Source organism: Pituophis catenifer, unplaced genomic scaffold, assembly GCF_029215685.1.
Source record: "Pituophis catenifer annectens isolate HBS135680 unplaced genomic scaffold, rPitCat1.0.hap2 SCAF_1, whole genome shotgun sequence".
NCBI classification, from domain to species: Eukaryota; Metazoa; Chordata; class Lepidosauria; order Squamata; family Colubridae; genus Pituophis; species Pituophis catenifer.
In genome coordinates this window covers 77,390,201-77,408,158 of record NW_027256881.1, presented here as the reverse complement: position 1 = coordinate 77,408,158, position 17,958 = coordinate 77,390,201, and the positions used below count along the sequence as shown (strand labels likewise).

The 17,958-nt window shown below is 41.0% G+C and overlaps 1 protein-coding gene across 1 annotated transcript; it reads right to left on the bottom strand.

Annotated features, from left to right (window-relative positions):
• Positions 1-2,546: 2,546 nt before the first annotated feature.
• LOC139308778 (solute carrier family 22 member 2-like) lies at positions 2,547-17,030 on the bottom strand. Its single transcript, XM_070932618.1, has 11 exons — positions 16,614-17,030; positions 15,179-15,282; positions 13,753-13,907; positions 12,414-12,582; positions 10,228-10,342; positions 9,303-9,409; positions 7,615-7,829; positions 5,932-6,040; positions 4,515-4,627; positions 3,560-3,659; positions 2,547-2,613 (listed from the first exon to the last, which is right to left on the bottom strand). The coding sequence occupies exons 1-11, from the start codon at positions 17,028-17,030 to the stop codon at positions 2,547-2,549; spliced, it is 1,671 nt and encodes a 556-aa protein (XP_070788719.1).
• Positions 17,031-17,958: the final 928 nt, after the last annotated feature.

Genomic DNA, 17,958 nt, shown 5'->3' with positions numbered 1-17,958 from the left:
TCACAGTAGGAGAAAGCAATTGGATCAGGGGTGGGCTGCTGGTGGTTCGCAGTGGTTCGGGAGAACCTCTAGCTAAGATTCTGTGCAGTTTGGAGAACCCCTAAATCTCCACCCTGCCCCTCCCAGGAGTCCCCACGGGGCCAGCGTGGAGGCTCAGGGAGGGCGAAAAACAGGCCTACCAGAAGTTTGGGAAGAGTGCCTCCAGAGCTTGGGGAGGCCGTTTCGCCCTCCTGGAGGCTCAAGGAAAGCCTTCGGAGCCCGGGGAGGGCACAAATGCTCCCCCGTTGTGCAGGAGGCCGACTATGCCATGCCTACCATGGTCATGCCCTCCCAGCAACCGGGCAGAAAACCCCTTGCTAAAATTTTTGAAGCCCACCCCTGAATTGGATCCCTCTCGGTGCATCTCCCCCAGCATCTCAGTTATGTAACACTTCTATCATAGTGTCCAGTTTTACTGAGAGAACACCACCAGCCCAAATCATCCCCAAAAGTGGGAGGTGAAAAGGAAAACTGCACATACAAGTGCAGGTAGGCAGTGGTGTGTGTGTGTGTGTGTGTGTGTGTGTGTGTGTGTGTGTGTGTGTGATGCGTACCTAGGGATATAAAATTGCGCCCTAGGAAAAGGTTTTGTGTGATTTTTGCATAATCTTCAAAATTCTCAATTTTGTCAGGTTGCAGCCAGAGTTAGGAAGAAAAGAATGAATCAGCACATTTTCTAAAGCACAGGTGTTTGACACTTGGGGGAATAGAAATTAAGAGCCAGAGCAGGTTGGAGAGTGAGGCAAATTGGTCAAGGTCATATTATTTATTTACATGAGGGGTGATAGGTCTTCTGCTATTTCTCTAATTTAACAGAATAACAGAGTTATAAGGGACTTTGGAGGTCTTCTAATCCAACCCCCTGCTCAGGCAGGAAACCCTATACCCTTTCAGATAAATGGTTATCCAATGTCTTCTTAAAAACTTCCAGTGTTGGAGCATTCACAACTTCTGGATGCAAGTTGTTCCACTGATTAATTGTTTTTACTGTCAGGAAATTTCTTCTTAGTTGCTTCTCTCTTTGATTAGTTTCCACCTATTGCTTCTTGTCCTACCTTCAGGTGCTTTGGAGAATAGCTTGACTCCCTCTTCTTTGTGACAGCCCCTGAGATATTGGAACACTGCTATCATATCACCCCTAGTCCTTCTTTTCATTAAACTAGATATACCCAGTTCCAGCAACCGTTCTTTATATGTTTTAGCTTCCAGTCCCCTAATCATCTTTGTTGCTCTTCTCTGCACTTTTTCTAGAGTCTCATTTTTCCATGTCTTTTTGAAATAATGGTTAAGCATATTTTCAAATGCATACTAAATTGTTTCCTCTCCCTCGAAAATAGTTATAAACAGTTGGTTTTGCCACTCATAGTCAGAAAGGTCTCTGGGTTGCAAAACTCACCATCCACTCACAGGATGGATTTAAGTTAATGATCCTGAGCCTCAGATTTCTCCTGAAATCTTGATTACTGCCCTTCTCTGAAAGCTTCCAAAAGCTGTTATCAAATGATAATGTTTAACGGACAGAAGATCACATGATTAACTGCAAGTACTTCTTGTTTAGCAACTGCCTTGTTGAACAACTGTTTGCAGTTATGATGATGATGAAAAAGTAACTTTATGGTTGATCCTTGCACTTATGTTCTTGTAAAGCAAAAGAAATTTGAAGTAAGATCATAAGCACTGCTGCAGTTTTACTTAGTGATTGTTTTGCTGAACGATTGAGTCACCAGTCCCAATTTTGGTTGCTAAATGAAGACTGGCTACACATAAGCAGAATAAAATGAAACTCTGGGAGATGTTTTGAGACTATGCATTACTATTTGGTTAGTGTCCTTTAGTTTGTCTCCCCTAAACCAAGAGAGATCCCTGGCTCAGAATGCTGGTTCCTTCTGAAAAGTTCTCACAGAGATCTGTATATTAGGAGCATTGTTAACAGCATTCTATATTTGAAGAAATGTTCATGAAAATGCATATACATTTGTGTGTGAGAAACAGAAAACGATAAATGAAACAGAACAAAACTTAAGGGAAAAATAGGAACGGGTTGAAATCAAGTTTTCAGGCAATGTCAATTTCTCGGTCATATTTTATGTTACATTACACAAAAGTATCTCCATTTGAATGAGGGGCATCTCCACGTATGGCTCCTTAATTTTATTTAGGGCTTATTAGACTCAATGCTGCTTATATAAATATATATATGAAGGCCATAATTTGCATGTTACATTTTGGCCTACTAATAGGCACTGTCCCTAGCCCGGTTTCTCCAATCTGAGAAATTCAAGACAGATTACATAACTAAAGGGGACCACCCTGGGGAAGACTTTAAAATGTTTGCCAGGACCACAGAATTCTCTGGAATATATCACAGTCATAGCTGCACACAAAAAGCAGAGGATATCGAATGTTTAAAGACTTCAGAGCCCCCATGAAGAGTTATGTTTGTCTCCACCATTTTGCTTTTTTCTCCTTATGCATCCATGGACATTTGTGGGGAACACAGTTGTTCTTCAGTAAATTGACACATCTGAATTCTGCACATGAAGATAAATCATTTTTTCTTTGGGCCTCCCAGGTCTATATAGAGGAACCAAGAGATTAATGGGAACAGGTAAAATAAATCAAACTGATAACCACAGCCATTTCATCCAAATTCTTGTGTATATTATAATGTCCTATTTGGCCAATTTATTTTTGAAAGAAAAAGAATAGTGGCTCTGCATTAACTGAAGAAATACTTTAGACCCTGTATGACTCGCATGACCCTGACTTTTTTCAGGCTTTCACTCTAATAACTGAAAGAAGAAGGACTATTTTAAATTTACCAAGCTATCTCAATGTCAGCCAGATCATAGAACACTACAGGAAATATGAATTTGCTGCTGTAAATTGTCAAAGTGGGCGGATGTGGGCCTCGGATTGGGACCCCAATAGGACATCTGCCCCAAGAAAATTTCCCGAGAGTTCCCCATGCTGCTTCAGTTTGGTATGGGTGTCTTAGGATGCTAAAGAAAATAATGTTATTGTCATCCGATATCACCCGCTAGGACAGTCCCGCAGCATGAGGCTTTAGGCTAGTTCAAGGACCTGGATGAGAGCAGGTAAGTGCTTTTTTTTTTCCTATGTAAGGCTGAGAGTTTTTCAGAGGTTGGAAAAAGGTGAAGCATAAAGCTCTTGGGAAATTGTTTTTTAAGCTTTGAGGAGAGCTGGGCTGTTCCCAAATAATTTTGGGAAATGGTTGGCAGATTTCCCTGATTAATTGAAGTCCTTTGAATTCTGGCTCATTTTAGGGAGAGAATGATCCAGGTTTTAAAATTACTAGAATGTTTTATCCTAGGAAGCTGGCCAGTTTTATCACAACCCCCAAACCAATGGTTGAGTCTTCATAAAGTTTGTCTCCTAAGACTCTGTTTTTTGGGATGTTAGGGAAGGAGAGGAACATTCAGCCTGCATCACCATGCAACCTTGTTTTCTGATTCTGAACAGAAAATATTCCTCTTTAAGAAATGTCACGTGCCCATACCTGTGCAGATTTTCAGCATCATCAATAGTCTCAGGTAAAGGTTTCCCTTTGGTTTCAGGTAAGAGCAACACCAGACCACCATCCACAAGGCCAATGACAGCTTCAGGAACAGAGAAGAAACAAAAGGAACCACCTGTGACTCCTGTCATGGAGGTGGCATACCAACCATGCCTTTTCAGTCATTTATTTGTAAAAAAATGCACTCCCGAAATGCATTGATTATTTTTTTTTCTCCACCAAGCCTTTAGGTATACTAAACTAACAATCAGAATACGAATCAAATGTATCCTTTAAATATCACCACAAAATTGTATGAAGGAAAGAATTTCCAGACAAGTGCAAAGAAAGTAGGAACTTGGATAGGCAGATATCCATAATCCGGGCTTTTTTTGCAATGAAAACTCTTAGGCAGCCTTCTTTTTAAAATAAACCTACAGGGAGTGGTTGGTTTGGCCACTGATGGGATCTCTTAAACAATGACATCAAGTTTTTTTTTTTTAAAAAAAAAGAATAACCAAAGGCTGCCCTACTAATTTGCCAGATTGGCTGATTCACAAGGGCAAGGGAGAAATTGGTCTTAAAATTGGTCTTTTCACTGTTGCGACTGGTCATTATGCCAGAATTCAGGGCTATGTGGTGAGGTCATTCCTATCCTCCCCCCTTGCCTTTTCTTATAATGCCTGTCCATGTAATTCTTCCTCCCTAGATATCTCTAGTGACATGCAGTAAATCATTGATTAAACTGAATTGCTTAATAGAACAAGATAAAATTCCATTGCCTTGACCCTGAGATTTAGAGATCTTATTTTAAGAGCTTGAACAGAAATCCCCCAAGGCTGTGCTGTTCTGCCAGGATACTTCTGAGATACAGGAAGAAATCTGAAACTTGCTATGACAGAAGCACAAATGGTGCCCTTATTCTCAATCACTCAAAAGAACAAAAGGTCATTCTTACCGAAGACAATAAGCGGAAGCTCATGCCAAATATTTGCCAGCCTATAGACAATGAACGGAGTTATGATCCCCCCAATATCACTCATGGAAGAGCAGACAAGAACCCCCAGATTCCTTTAAAAAAGAAAAAAAAAAGCACAGGAAAAAACCCTTATCTTTATCAATAGCATATTTAAAGGATCCCTAAACAATATGATGATTATTTTTTTAATCAACCATATTTCTCAAGCCAGTTCCTTCATTTTGCCTGGAGAACCAATTAAGCTTTCTTTGGTAGCACCATTCCCCTTAGCTTTTGAGACCAAAAGAATTGAGAAAAACTTTCATGAACTTGGTAGATGGAAATGTGCATGCATCACAACTTGGCTTTGAATATCAAAAGCTACTTGAGCAAGAATAACAGAATAACAGAGTTGGAAGGGATCTTGAAGATCTTCTAGTTCAACCTCCTGCTGAAGCAGGAAACCCTATACAAGTATTGGTGAAACTTTTGGGCACCAAGTGCAGAAACGGGAGCCCGTGTGGCCAGGGGAGCTCCAGAAACCAGAAGACCAGTTCCCCAGCACACATGTGCGCGCCGGGAAGCTGAGCTTCCTGTTTCTGGCACGTGCATTTATTTATTTATTTATTTATTTATTTATTTATTTATTTATTTATTTATTTATTTATTGCGATTTATATGCCGCCTTTCTCCCTAGGGACTGAAGGCGGCTTACAAAATGACAACTTCAATACAAATCACAATACAATACCAAATTAAAATCAGTAACCCAATTAAAAAACGATTTAAAATTATACCAGTGTACCCCCAAACGGATCAGTTTAATTGGCGGAAGAGCCACGTCTTCAGCTCGCGACGGAAGGAAAGAAGGTCGGAGGCTGTCCTGAGCTCAGTGGGCAATCCATTCCAGAGGGTCGGGGCTCCCACAGAGAACGCCCTCCCCCTGGGGGTCGTCAGCCAACATTGTTTGGCCGACGGCACCCTGAGGAGGCCGACTCTGTGAGAGCGCACAGGACGATGGGAGAACGGCTGGAGATGGTCCTGCAAGTACCCCGGGCCTAAGCCATTTGCACTGGTCACCTGGTCTTCCAGTTTCCAGTTTTCTGGCCAGCACGCATGTGCATGTTGAAACCCGGAAGAGCAACAGTTGATGGTTGGCGTGCCCAGAGCGATGCCTCTGTGTGCCACTTCGGGCATGCATGCCATATGTTCAGCATCACAGCCCTAAACCATTCTAGACAAATGGCTGTTCAGTCTCTCCTTGAAAACCTCCAATGATGGAGCGCCCACAACCTCTGCAGATACAGTAAGTCGTTCCACTGATTAATTGTTCTGTCAGGAAATTCCTCCTTAGTTCAGCCCAATCCAACCCAGAAAGGTCATCCCAATCCAGTATAACGGAAGAGGATTCACTCACCTGAGGAAGGTTGGATAGAGCTCTGCATTGACTAAGCAAACCATTTCATAGCACATTGTAATACCCAGCCTGCCAAAGCAAGATGCAGTCATTTTTAGCCAATAGAAATCTGAAAAAATATTGAAAGAGATGCTCAGCTGAATGTTGTCTTTTAACATCTTGGGGTTTTTTTTTTTTTTGGTTTTATACTTTTTTTATAAGTGGGGGACGCAAAACTGGTAGAGGAGTTCATACCTAATAAGGAAATCTAGTTTGTTCGACAAGTGATAACTACTCAAATAACATGATATGCATCAGGGGATAAGGGATTAAGGGATAACATATAGGCACAAAACCTCCAAACTGCATAGAAATAAGTTGCCTTGTGTTCTGGATTTGGCGTGTTCTAGAATCTAGATGACCCAAGCAGCTGCTGTTTTCTTTGTACTTCTTTAAATAAATGCTTACATAATGAATATTTATATATTATACAAATACTTAGATAAAAAAAGCATATAGTACTTTATGTACTCAGTGGTGTCTACTTGTCTATGAGATCTGGCAGATGACCAGATCTCTCTGTCTGTGAGAGAGAGGGCTGCTGTCTCTCAGGACCCAGGAGGAAGGTCTTTTCTGCCGTAACGCCTGCCCTTGAGAATATCAAGTCCCATGCTGAAATTAGATGAGTCTTTCATAGAGCACTAAAAACCTGGCTTTTACCATCAAGCCTGGGGGTCTGATAGCATGGGTGAGTTTATGTCATGACTTGTTTGAATGTTTGTGACTCTTCTCAGCTCCTATTTTTATGTCATTTTTTGATGCATTTTTACTCTGGTTGGGTTTTTTTCACTATTTTTGTTCTGTTTTAACTCTGAACTACCCAGATGAAATGTGGCAGCCTATAAATTCACTAAATAAATTAAAAAATCCAGAGCATGCACGGCATTTATACATATGTCCATGCTTCAAGAGTCAAGGTTACCCAATAACCATTGTGCAAAGCACATGTGGGAAGGGGGCAGTGGTGGAATTCAAATTTTTTTACTACCGGTTCTGTGGGTGTGGCTTGGTGGGCATGGCTTGGTGGGCATGGCAGGGGAAGGATACTGCAAAATCTCCATTCCCACCCCACTCCAGGGGAAGGATACTTCAAAATCTTCATTCCCATCCCACTCCTGGGGGAAGGATATTGGAAAATCTCCATTCCCACCCCACTCAGCCAGAGGTGATATTTGCCGTTTCTCCAAACTACTCAAAATTTCCTCTACCAGTTCTCCAGAACCTGTCAGAACCTGCTGAATTTCACCCCTGGGAGGGGAGACAATTTTGCATGCCTATAACACAAAAGGATGGCTTTCACTTATGAAGAAATTGGGATGAAGGAAGGATGGACAAAGAAATGTCTGCTTAACTCTTTCCTAATTGGACCACTTCATTTGCAGAATTATTTCCAAATTTTATTTGCCCCTGTCCATGAGAGGGAGGGGAATGGTACAAGCTGTATACATTATATTTTGGTAGAAAAAAAGTTGCAAAGAATAGCATCTACTTGTCTTTGGACTGCTTCTCCTTTCATTTCTCACCACTAGTCATGCTGCCTGGGACTTGTGGGTGTCAGAACTCAACCCAACTCGAAGGTCACTGTTGTTGACCCCTAGATTAGAGAGAAAAGGGGCACACAAAATGTATCACTACAATACTCACCTTCCGGAACTAAGGCAGTAATGAGACAGGCGATTCCTGTCATAAAATTTGCCACAGCCCAAGGAAAACGGCGGCCTATGCGGTCAACTGTGACTATGAGTATGATGGCAGCAGGGAATTCCACAAGAGCAGAATAGAAAAAGTCCAGGTAAATGTTGCCTCCGCCGATTCCCAGATGCATGATGAGGCCCTGATACACTACAGCGCTGGTAAACCTAGGCAAAGAAGTAAAACTAGATGAAGCCAAGGTTGTTGTTGGTTTTTTTGTTTGCAAAGAGTTATTCCCCCAGAAAGTCCTGTACTGTATTGCCTCACACCATTTTCTAAAGCTGGAAGACATTTTGAAATTAAATGTGAATATAGTTTAATGCCAAAGAGCTTGAGAATTAATGCATATAAAGTGTACCTTTGAGAGCTACCTATCAACATTAATGCCAGGACACATTGCATTATAAAAGCAGGTTTCCTTCACATCTCTTTAGCCATAATGTAGTTTGTTTCATTTTGGCATAGCATATTGTTGGGTGAACTTAAGCACTGTGATTTGTAAAGCACATTTTGTGACCTAAAACAGATGTATCCCACCTTGGCAACTTTTAAGACTTTTGGAGTTCAACTCCCAGAATTGAGAGTGGCTGGCTGGCTGGCTGGGGAATTCTAGGAGTTGAAGTTCACAAGTCTTAAAGTTGCTAAGGTTGGACATCCCTGGCCTAGAATGTTAAGTTTGCTAACTGAGAGAAATCACTGAACTGCAGCTAACCAAACAATGGTTTACCACCAGTGGTGGGCTGAAACCGGTTTAACAACTGACTCTGTAAGCATGCACTTTGCGTGCGCACCAATAGTGAGTTCCACTTACCTTTGCTACTGGTTCGGAACCGGGAATGCGCTCATGTGCGCGCTTGCTTTGCTCACATGCAGAGCACTTCTGAGCATCCACAGAAACTCCTGCACATGTGCAGAATGTCCATGATGACATCCAGGAAGATGGGTGGAGCATCCCGCCTCCGCCACTACTAGTTTGCCCGAACTGGGGCGAACCGGTAGAAACCCATCACTGGCGCCCATGCAGGCTTTGTGCACAACATTCAAAATACAGCAATTTGAAGCTCAGCTGCTTGCCTTCTAAGGCAGCCCCAGTAAATAGAACAGCAGAGATGCGGAAATAAGCTGTGCTGCATGAATCAGCTGAGCCAGAGAGAAGAAAATATATGACAGGATAGAGCAGGGGCAGGTGGGCAGGACCAGCTGATCATCGGAACTACTGGTTCGCCCGAACCGGTCTGAGCTGGCAGCAGCCCACCACTGCTTACCACAGTGTGCAAATTTAATCAAGTAACTAAAGAGCTCCTTTAAGTGTAGGTATTGTGGATGTGAGAGAAAATGGACTGCTTTCATGAAGAAAGATTGAATCAAGACATTCTGCTCAAGTAATAAAGGCTAACCTTTTCCATACCACAGTCAAAAGCTAAACAAGTAACAGTTAATTAAATTAAATAAGTTGTTTAATTAAAGTTTAATGAAAAAAGAAAACCACTGACATTTCTGATTGATTCTATCCTTGATTTCAATGCTATCTCTTCCGGTCTCCTATTGCCACTCTTACTATTTCTGCAGACTCCCCCTGAGCTAGTCAGTTACATAGAGATGTCTTTGGACCTTTTTATTAAAAAATGAACTTTTCTTACCAAGTGTACATTAAGATTAATGTATGTTTCCTTATCTGTGGTGTTCTCACCAGGTCTATAAAGGAAGGATTAGGCTTATCGCTCATTTCTTCCTCAGGCTGAAGTTTCTAGGACAAAAAAAATAACAACAACAAATTTTTCAATGTTGGAGGTAGTTGAAATCATGTTATTGGATTCTGATGGGAGGACTTAGCTTTTTGATTTTTTAAAGTAAAAAAAATACATAGAAAACACAGTAGTCAGCTATAAAGAAAGGAAATGTGTCCTATTTTGTAACTCAAGCGTGTGTCTGTTCTCCATGTTCATTTCCTGACTGACAGCAATTAGAGTAAAGTCAAAGTTCCAATAAATAAGGTGAGTTTCTCATCTTCTCCTCACCACAACAGTCCAATCTGTCCAAAAATGCATTTCCCAAAAGCCGTTGGATCTCATGAGTGGATTTGTACTGATCTGAGTAGGAGAAATCAGAGACTTCTTATAAACCTAGGGAGAAAAATAATCTTCCACCAGCCTCCTTCTACAGTTATTTCCTTGGGCAAATGTCTTACTTAACCAGGGTTCTTCTTCTTCTTCTTCTTGTTATTTTGCTCTTTCCATGCTGTACATAGTGATGTCCACATGGAAGCAATTCTGTTGGGATAACTTTTGCTTTGGAGTTACTAACTTGTTGAGCTTCTTATTTATTTGCTATTATATGTATACTGCATTCTCCATCCAAGAAGCTCTAAATAATATACAGCAATATCTACTCACAAGACACAGTAGGGTGAACTGAGGCAATATGACTGCAAAGAGTACTTTGAAAATTACAAGTTCTGTCCAGAATCCTGGCTTACCAAGTGAGATGCTAAATCCATATTTTGGAATATTATCTGCACAGCATACAACTCCTGGGATAGTTTTGCAAGGAGATAGGTCTGATTACCTCCATGGATGGTGGCAGCTTCTTTTGGTTCCCCTTGGCAATACGTTTAATAATTTTCAGGGCTTTGTCATTTTCCTGCTGGGCTATCAACCATCTTGGGGATTCTGGAAGACACCTGTAAAGCAGTGTACAGTATCTGTGTAACATTGATGGTAACACAAAATCAGGATGACATAGGACTTGTCTTGGCTGAAACATTATTTTGGAAACAAGATTCATCTTTTTTGTAGCAAGTGTGCAGTATCTGGACCAAGTTCCCTTTTTGTAACATGTTGAATCTTGTGATGATAGAGAATACCGAGGTAGTCCTTGAGTTATAACTATCTGTTTATACTCTGTTCAAAGTGATGAAAAAAGTGACTTACAACTATCAAGGAGAATTTGAACCCTTCCGACATGCATTTACAATGGTTGCAGTGTCCTGAGGTCACATGATCACCATTTGTGTCCTGCCCAGCTGGCTTCCACCAAATAAAGTCAGTAGAGGAAGTTGGATTTATTTGACAACCGGGTGTTTCACTTAACAACTATGGTGATTTGCTTACAAACCATAACACAAAATGATGGTAAAAGTGGTCATGACTCATGCAACAACTATCTCACTTAACAATGGAAGATTCTGGGCCCAATTACGGTCATAAGTCAAGGACTACCTATATGTTATTCAGGGTTGGAGTGTCAGGAGTTGTCTGGGTTTGACCCAGAGGTGGTATTCAGTAGGTTTTGAACAGTTCTGGTGAACTGGTAGCAGAAATTTTGAGTAGTTTGGAGAACCGGTAAATATCACCTCTGACTGGCCCCGCCCCCATCTATTCTCTGCCTCCCAAGTCCCAGCTGATTGGGAGGAAATGGGGATTTTGCAGTAACCTTCCCCTGGAGTGGGGTTGGAATGGAGATTTTACAGTATCCTTCCCCTGCCATGCCCACCAAGCCACGCCCACCAAGCCACACCCACAGAACTGGTAGTAAAAAAATTTGAATCCTACCACTGGTTTGACCCACCAAGGTCATATCTTTCATGGAATGTAGTCTGGAGGAAATGCATTTCAGAGGAGTAATTAGCAACTTAGTTCAGTTAGTTGGTGTGAGAGAAAGAGGGCGAAGACAGCCTCTCCCTAACAGTACCCAAAGTGTATGCTTCATATAGGAAGTAGTTTGCTTTAGTTTGGTAAGATTCTGTCTATAGGTATGGAACAATAAAGATATCTGCTTAGAAGAATCACTATATGTCCTTCTTGGTTCTTGAAGCCTGACACATCTCATTTTGGAGAAATGAGGTTTGTTGGTTAGCTGGGGAATGTATAGTGGTCTGTCTTACCAGGATTTTATGTGATTGAGTGAGCTATGCAGTTGAGTGCTGCTGTTTACCATGTGATTGACATATTATTTGGTTCTTGTAATGTTCACGCAGCATCATCTGCTGCTCATCTGGGTGTTGTTTAATAGTTGCATGAGAAAACACTACAATAGGTGGCACCACATCAGTATAACAAAAGTGGCCCAGCAATCACATAGAAAGCAATAAAATGCAGCAGCCTAGACTATCCACTTCCATATAAGTAGTTTCCACAATAAGCAGAAAATCTCACTTCCCCAACGTCATAGCACTGAAGATGTTACCTAGGTAGGATATAAAACTTCCACAAATGAAAAGCCAGCTCAAACTCAACTCTTACAACACAATAGTTCTTTCCTAAAAACTTCGCACGGATTAATATTGCCAATCTTCAATGACCTTTCCTAATTAAAATATACTATCTTGGAAATAATTGACAAAATAGACTTTGGAGTGCACAGAACCATGAACGCAGCACCTATCTGCCACGCTAAAGCACCATGACTTTTCATAGGATCAAGCAGCTGCCCTCTGTAGCTATCAAATGACTGCAAGAAAAAACACAGCTGTTTTAAAGACAATTGCTACATTCATTGCCCTTCACGTTCTGAATCCAAAGTCTTACACACCTCCCAAGATTAACATCTTGAAATATTAAATTTGGGCGATACTGTCAAAGCAAAGCTGGCAACAGGTGCATTTTTCCTGGAAAAATGCAAGTATCTAGTTAGGTCCCAATTTAAAAAAAAAAAAAAACACACACCAAAGGTTCTTCTTGATTACAATATTTTTTTTGCATTCTTGTTGTTGTTTTCTTTTCTGTTTTAATTAGAAGGGCAGCCTTACTTACCAATAATAGAGCAAAAAGAAGAAATTTGGCAATGTGACAGCAAGTTGAAGCCATCTCCAGTGAGGAATTCCATAAGCTAGAGCAGCAAGTATGAGGAGTCCAACAGAGAAGGCCACTTGATAAACAATACCAACCGTTCTTCTATAGTTCAGACCAACAAACTCTGCAACTTTGAAAGGACAGAGGAAATTAAACTTAGTACTGTATCATCATCATCATCATCATCATCATCATCATCATCATCATCATCGGAACGGAGCTCAGTTTTAGTCGTCTGCACGTAGTGCTCAATTAGGAAATTTCCCATTTTTTAATGTATGAGATGCTATTCATCATTTAAAATTCAGTTTTTATAAAATGGTGAAGCATACCCTTCTATAACACCATCAAAAAATATTTAGTATACTCCTGGAATGTTGTGAACCTTCCCAAGATTAAAATATGCACACCATCCCACCAAAGCTGTCTACAAAAGAATCAAAACATTCAAGCTATTGGCCACAATTGTATGACTTGAGCACCACCTCTTTTTAATGTATGCCACAACATACTTTAAGCAGGGGTGGGTTCTAAATTTTTTTACTGCTGGTTCTGTGGGCGTGTCTTATTTTGTGGGCGTGGTTTGATGGTCATATGACAATTCTTTAGAATTTGGCAGAGGTACTGGTCTACCAAGCTTTTAATTGCTTGCAGAGCCATACCTGTCTACCCATTTGTTTTTGGAGCACACTGGTCTACCACCACACTGCCTTTTACTGCTGATCAGCTGTAGGGCGGCCCTTTGAAGCGCCGCGGCAAGAGTTTAAACAGTTTTTTTCCTTCTAGCCGATCAGCTGGGACTCAGCAGATCCCAGCAGGAGGCAGCAAATAGATTGGGAGCAGGGCCAGGCAGAGGTGGTATTTACCGGTTCTCCAAACTACTCAAAATTTTCACTACCGGTTCACAAGAACCGGGGAGAACCGGTAACAACCCACCACTGACTTCAAGGGTAGGGCTCAGATTGCACAGTTGTGGCCAACACCTTATTTGACTCCTCCCTGCAAATATTCCTGTGTCTCACATATCCTTTATTAATTGTACAAAGCATCTTCTATGAACAGTGAATAAGCAGCTTTCCATATTAGCAAAAGTTACTACTGGTACATTCTGAAATAACGAAAAAACCTATACGGCAACTTTTAATTCAATAAATGAAAGGTTAGCCAGTGTTGTTAGATGGAAATAGTAATTATTTTATTTTAATTAGTCAATGTATAAGGGTAGGGTCAGGAGCATGCTTAATGTACAATAGTATATTGTGCAGTATCAACTCAATATTTAAACTATCAACTCTCTTACTCAAGATATATCCTGTTAACCAGCCTCCTTTGCTGACCAATCCTTGTATCAAGCGAAAAACCACTACCCATGTGTAACTAGGGACAACAGCCACAAGAACACCGGAGATTGAATTTATTAGGATGATAATCAGTAAGCACCGTTTTCGGCCAAACCTAGAGAGAAAAAACATTATAGTCATTGTTATGTACTTGGAAAGCGGAAGGGAGATGAACAGTATTAATGTTATTGAAGACATGGAAATTATTTGCCAATGGAACTCTAGACAATTTTTTTAAAAAACTCACTTCTTTTTTAACGAACTTAGTTTTTTTTTAAAAAAACTCAAGAGCCGAGTTGGCACAGCGGTTAGAGTGCAGCACTGCAGGCTACTTCAGCTGACTGCTGGCTGCAGTTTGGCAGTTCAAATCTCACCAACTCAAGGTTGACTCAGCCTTCCGTCCTTCCGAGGTGGGTAAAATGAGGACCCAGATTGTTGGGGACAATAGGCTGACTCTGTAAACCACTTAGAGAGGGCTGTAAGCACTGTGAAGCGGCATATAAATCTAAATGCTATTGCTATTGCTATCCATTAATTTAAAGCAGTCCTCTTGCTCCAGAGTGCTGTGATGTTGAAAAGGCTGAGAGAACAAAGACCATCTATGTTCAGACTTGAGGCCATGCAATGCAGTATGTTATTGCCGGTGGCATTCCCATGTCCCTTCTTCAGGTCTTCTTAAAACATCTGTTCATAAGTCTGCACTGGCTGCCCAGCTCCAAAATGTTTAAAAAGTTGCTCACTTGGATCGGATTACTTCATTTATTGTAATTTAATATTTTTATTGTTTACTGTGAACATTTACATTTATTACTGAATGATTGTTATGGTGTAGTTGCTAATCTCCAGTTGCCCTTGGAGATTATGATAGCCTGCAAATATAATCTTTTTTTAAAATTTTGCCTTCAAGTTCCTGTTGACTCCTAGTAGACAAGTCCTTGCAGTTTTCTTGGCAAGATTTTCAGAAGGATGAGAGGATGAGAACAAACACTTTTCCAGTTTCTAGCTTGATGCCTTATCTACTACACCAAACTGGCTAAGTAAAATTTATTAGCCAAACTAAAGTCTAATTGGTCACAAACCAGGGGAAAATGCCACAAGAAATGATAATTCACACCATTTAATTTCCTGTTGGCTGGATGGACATTCTCTTAACAAAGTAACATTAGATTGCATGGAATCTCATTGGACAGAATCAAAGGGCAGCTAAAGGCCAGCTGCGAGAACAAATATTCTCACCTGCTGGATACATTATACAACATTTCATTCCATGTGTTAATTTTCCAACAAAAGGCAACTTTGTTCTAAAGAATGTCTCTGCAACTTCCCCTTTTCTTTGTAATAGAGAAACAGTAAACACTACAATTCAACATGGGAAATCTTACTCACTTGTCTGCCAGGTAACCGATGCTTACGCAACCAAGAAAAAAGCCCACATTCACACACGACTGAAATAGATCCAGTTTCCAGGCGTCTTTGCACACCAGGTTAAACTGAAAAGTTGAAGCATGTTGGTTGGAGAAAGTACATCGAAATGTTTCAAATATTTTACACAAAAGTAACTTTCTCTTTAAATTTAAGATATAATAGAAAAAATATATTTCTTCCCCCTCCCCCACACTTTTTTGCTGTAAATAATGTTCACAGCATTTAACTATAACATATAGACATTAAAATTAAGACATAACTCTCATAAATTAAAACTACACCAGCATGTCTAAATTGTCCTATTATGATCAGTGAGTCTCCTCTAAACAGGACAAGGTCTGAATCTTCGTCATTTAATTCCAAATTCTTTCCAGGCAATTATTATTGTCTCATGTCTCCCTCTCTGATATTTGTCCTCTCTGAATACATTTAAAGGTAAAGGTAAAGATTCCCCTTGCACATATGTGCTAGTCGTTCCCGACTCTAGGGGGCGGTGTTCATCTCTGTTTCAAAGTTGAAGTGCCAGTGCTGTCCGAAGAGGTCTCCGTGGTCATTGGCCGTGCTTTCAAATTGCTAGGTTGGCAGAAGCTGGGAGAAGTAACGGGAGCTCACCCTGTTATGCGGCACTAGGGATTCGAACTGCTGAACTGCCGACCTTTCGATTGGCAAGCTCAGCATCTTAGCCACTGAGCCACTGCTCTCCTATCTGAATACATTTAAACACCTCTATTTCCCACTGAACATCCAAGGGCTTTTAAAAAATATCTGTTTAGAACATTTATACAGGGTGCACCAAAAGTCAACCCCATAGGCCAACTGCAATATGTTTTATTAATTACAGGTAGCCCTTGATTTACAGCCGTAATTGATCCTGAAATTGTGGTTGTAAAGGGGTCATCATGTGCCTGATTTTACCACTTTTTCTAAGGTGATTGTTAACCTTGAACTCAGATGAATAGTACATATTTTGTTTGATGTCCAAAAGATAATATGGAAATAATTAGTAGATCTACCTTGGCAGAGAGCTTGTCAGCTCTTTCATCTGTCTAACTTCAAGAGGCAATAACATCTGGAGATATTTAGTGTCCTAAACATCTGGAGATGTTTAGAGCCTTTAGTGTCCATCAGTGGTGGCTTGCTATCAGTTCACCCCAGATCGGGTGAACCGGTAACGGTGGTGGTGGGAGGCTCCACCCACCTGCCTGGACGCTTCTGCACATGTGCAGAAGTGTCACGCAAGTGCCCACGAGTGGACCAGTAGTGACGGGTCTTGAAACCCACCCCTGGTGTCCATCTCAGTTGCACTGACCAAAATGGTTTAGCAGAGGTTTAGCTCTTTACATTAGCTTTATCACCTACTGTAGCAAGCAATTTCTGATTATTGCAGGGATCTTACCTCAGTCACAATGGATGATCCATGGAAATCATAAAGCCAACCATCTTGGCATGCAACAACAGGTACGTGGCTGATGTTGCTATCTGCAGTGAAAAAATTAATTGGATTTGTGCAGTTAAGCCCAGATACATTCCAATCCACATTGTATCTCTGGCACTGACTAATGAAAGCATCTCCATGAGTTTCTTTCTTTGGAAAGGTATGATTCAGCTCCTCTTCAAGGCTCCAGCCACATCTGGCTGTTAATTCAGGAAGACCAGCTGTCCGGCAACGATGCTCAGGAGTAAAACCTAAGAAAACGATACCAACGTAGATGGGTGTGAAGGCAGCAGAGAGCAAACACAGGACAAAAAAGGCTCTTTTCTGATACAAGTCAAACTCTCCAATGTGCTCTAGAATATCATCTAAGGTTGGCATTCTTGCACCAGGAACAGGTCACCAAAAGTGACAGCCTCACCTGCATCTCTCAACATTTTGTAGGCAGAAAAATTGCTTAAATTAACAAAGTGTGACCAGACCAAAAGTCACAGGAAAGCCATTAATTTACTTTGTACATTGACAGACCATGCATTGCAGACTTCCTTTCTAATCTGCTAATTCACATTACACTTGCAAGCTCACGTTCTTACACGTTGGGTGATTTCTTATTGTTAAAATTAATACTTCACTATTAACTGTCTGGTATAGTCTTCCCTCCAACCATCAGAATATATAACACAAAGATCTTCAGGAATGCACAAGATCTTGTGAATCTTCACATCCTAAGTCCAACAATTGCTTTTTTTTTTTTTTTTTGGTATTTTGGTTCACCTAAATGGACCTTGATTCTTCCATGATGTCTGCTCAGGGTCCAAGCAGAACAGCGGTCCGTAACCTTTCCACCTTGATGACCAGGCCTAGTGTAGGGAGTGGCGTGCGAATGGTAGGTGCGTGTACACAGTTCCTTTGGTGTAAGAGGCGTGTGCGCGTGCCCTACACTTGTACAAATGGAGTTTAATGCATGAGCGGAAGGCGCTCACATGCAAAGTTCACATGCAAAGCTCATACGTAAAGCTCCACTCATGTGAGCGATGGGCACTTATGCTCAGGGTTAGGCTGCAACCTGCTTCTGAAGAAGGGAGAGTAGTAGCCTTCACCAAGCACATCAACACTGTGGACAGGTATGTTAAATTCAAACAGGAAGATGTTAAGAGGAATCGTCTCGCTTTCCTGACCTATGCAGTACACATTAAGGAAGACAAAAGCCTCAGCATTCAAGTATACAGAAAATGAACACACAGAGATCAGTATTTACATTTATATTTTTTTCTTTTCTTAAAACCATCAAATTGCTTTGGGAGTCTTT